Source organism: Phytophthora parasitica (genome assembly GCF_000247585.1).
Source record: "Phytophthora parasitica INRA-310 unplaced genomic scaffold supercont2.149, whole genome shotgun sequence".
In the NCBI taxonomy this organism is placed as follows: Eukaryota; Oomycota; class Peronosporomycetes; order Peronosporales; family Peronosporaceae; genus Phytophthora; species Phytophthora nicotianae.
Genome location: NW_008649135.1, coordinates 5,136 through 6,830, shown reverse-complemented (window position 1 = coordinate 6,830; position 1,695 = coordinate 5,136). Strand labels below are relative to the sequence as shown.

Sequence of the window (1,695 nt, the reverse complement as noted above, 5' to 3'; positions counted from 1 at the left end):
GGCAAGAGCTTCGTCGCTAATTCTTTCATTGCCGGATCAGGACTATATCATCAGAAAATCAAATATACATGTTACCAATTGGAGTTAGCAACATGAGGAACGTCTTGTACGCACAGGATCTTGGCCAACGGCTTGGCACCGAGGTTCACATTGCACGTTGGACAGGACGATGACTTGGGGTGGTACAGGTAGTATCCTCGGATGCAGCCGTAGCAGACTGTATCAACACCAACAATGCTCCAATTTAACACCCATAATATACTTTCACATACTTCTGAACGTACAGGTGTGAAGACATTCTTTGGACGTGTAGGGGTCTCGGAAGTAGCCCTTACATAGCTTGCAGATGAAAAACTCGTTGATATTTGCCATGCGCAGCGTTTCCTGCAATATTCAATGGCTTCAATTAAAAAATTGCCGCCAAAATGTTGCTAATACATGTAGTGATGCCAAGCTAGAATTGGAGCACATCACACTGTGGAAAGAATTAGTAGGACGCACCGTGCGCGCTTCGACGAACAAGCAGGCCGCGTCATCAAGCGACGAAGCGAGCACCTCTCTCGGCGCCGATGAGCCCTTGTCCATGGCGAGAGATAAATAAGACCGGCAAAAATGGTATATATTGCAAACCTAACATTTCACATTACTAAACTACTGAACAGCATAATACAAACATCAAGTACTCACAAACTTTGCGCACGCATAAATTACGCGTGGGTATGTTGCTGTCGTCGTCTTCGCTTGCAGAAGAGCACAAAACCGATAAGACAGGCCGCTGGGATCACCACGAAGAAAACAGCGAGCACAAACATGGCGCTGGTGAAGAATGACCCGGTGTGACGATGACTCAATGTTGCATCGTTTCCAGTCGACCCGCTGCTCTCTTCGGTCGATTCCAGTCTCCATGACTTGTTCGCGAGCGTATTTCCTGATTCTGGGAGCTGAGTTGGCTGTGCTGGTGCTGGTGTTGGAGCGGTGAGTGTATTTGAGCTCTCACATTCGCATTTGCGTTTATACCAGGGTACTTGAAGCTTTTCCAGGGCGTGGTGTTGTAACTCTTGCACCTCGAGACGCAACCGGGCAGTGAGAGCTTCAAGATGCTGACGAGCCATCGTCAGGTGCTGGATACGGCAGTGGTGAGCTGTACTCGGGGTAAAAAACATGGCGGAACTGTGGCCATGTTGCAGCAAACACGGAGACTGGTATCTACGAAATGTCGTAAGATGTCCTTGAGCACCGACCAGACTGAAGGCCAGAGCGAGCCAAAGGAAGAGGATCCAGCGCATTGATACGCAACTGACTGCTGCTTTCGTGACGCAATGGCGAATGGAAGACTTTTACGTTGGAAAAAAGCCTCTCCATCAACTGCCATGCTCTTTGACTTGAGCTCCTTCCGTCCATCAGATATCATGACCCCTTGTGCAAGGGTGCAATTCTTTTTCTTCTTCTGACTTAGTGATGTTTAAGGTGCAGCATTTATTTGATCCATTCACGACAAGACCATCGACGTACATACTTCCTGCACAAATAACAAGTTATTAAAGTAGTACAGAAACAAAGTCGTGTGTTGCAAGAAAGATCGCAAAAACTTTAAAAAATAAATCATCTGTTGCGTCTGCTTCGCAGCGCACGGTGATTTCCAAGCCTTCGAAACGAAGGTGTAGATTTGTTAAGTTTTGAGATTTTTTCATGCAA

At 46.8% G+C, this 1,695-nt stretch overlaps 2 protein-coding genes across 2 annotated transcripts; both read right to left on the bottom strand.

Annotated features, from left to right (window-relative positions):
- Positions 1 to 71: 71 nt before the first annotated feature.
- Positions 72 to 585, bottom strand: PPTG_19688 (hypothetical protein; the record flags this gene model as incomplete). Its single annotated transcript, XM_008918158.1, has 3 exons — positions 72 to 217; positions 285 to 384; positions 502 to 585. 3 exons carry the CDS (start codon positions 583 to 585, stop codon positions 72 to 74), a joined length of 330 nt encoding a protein of 109 aa, XP_008916406.1.
- A 122-nt stretch (positions 586 to 707) lies between these two features.
- Positions 708 to 1,286, bottom strand: PPTG_24665 (hypothetical protein; the record flags this gene model as incomplete). Its single annotated transcript, XM_008918157.1, has 1 exon — positions 708 to 1,286. One exon carries the CDS (start codon positions 1,284 to 1,286, stop codon positions 708 to 710), a length of 579 nt encoding a protein of 192 aa, XP_008916405.1.
- Positions 1,287 to 1,695: the final 409 nt, after the last annotated feature.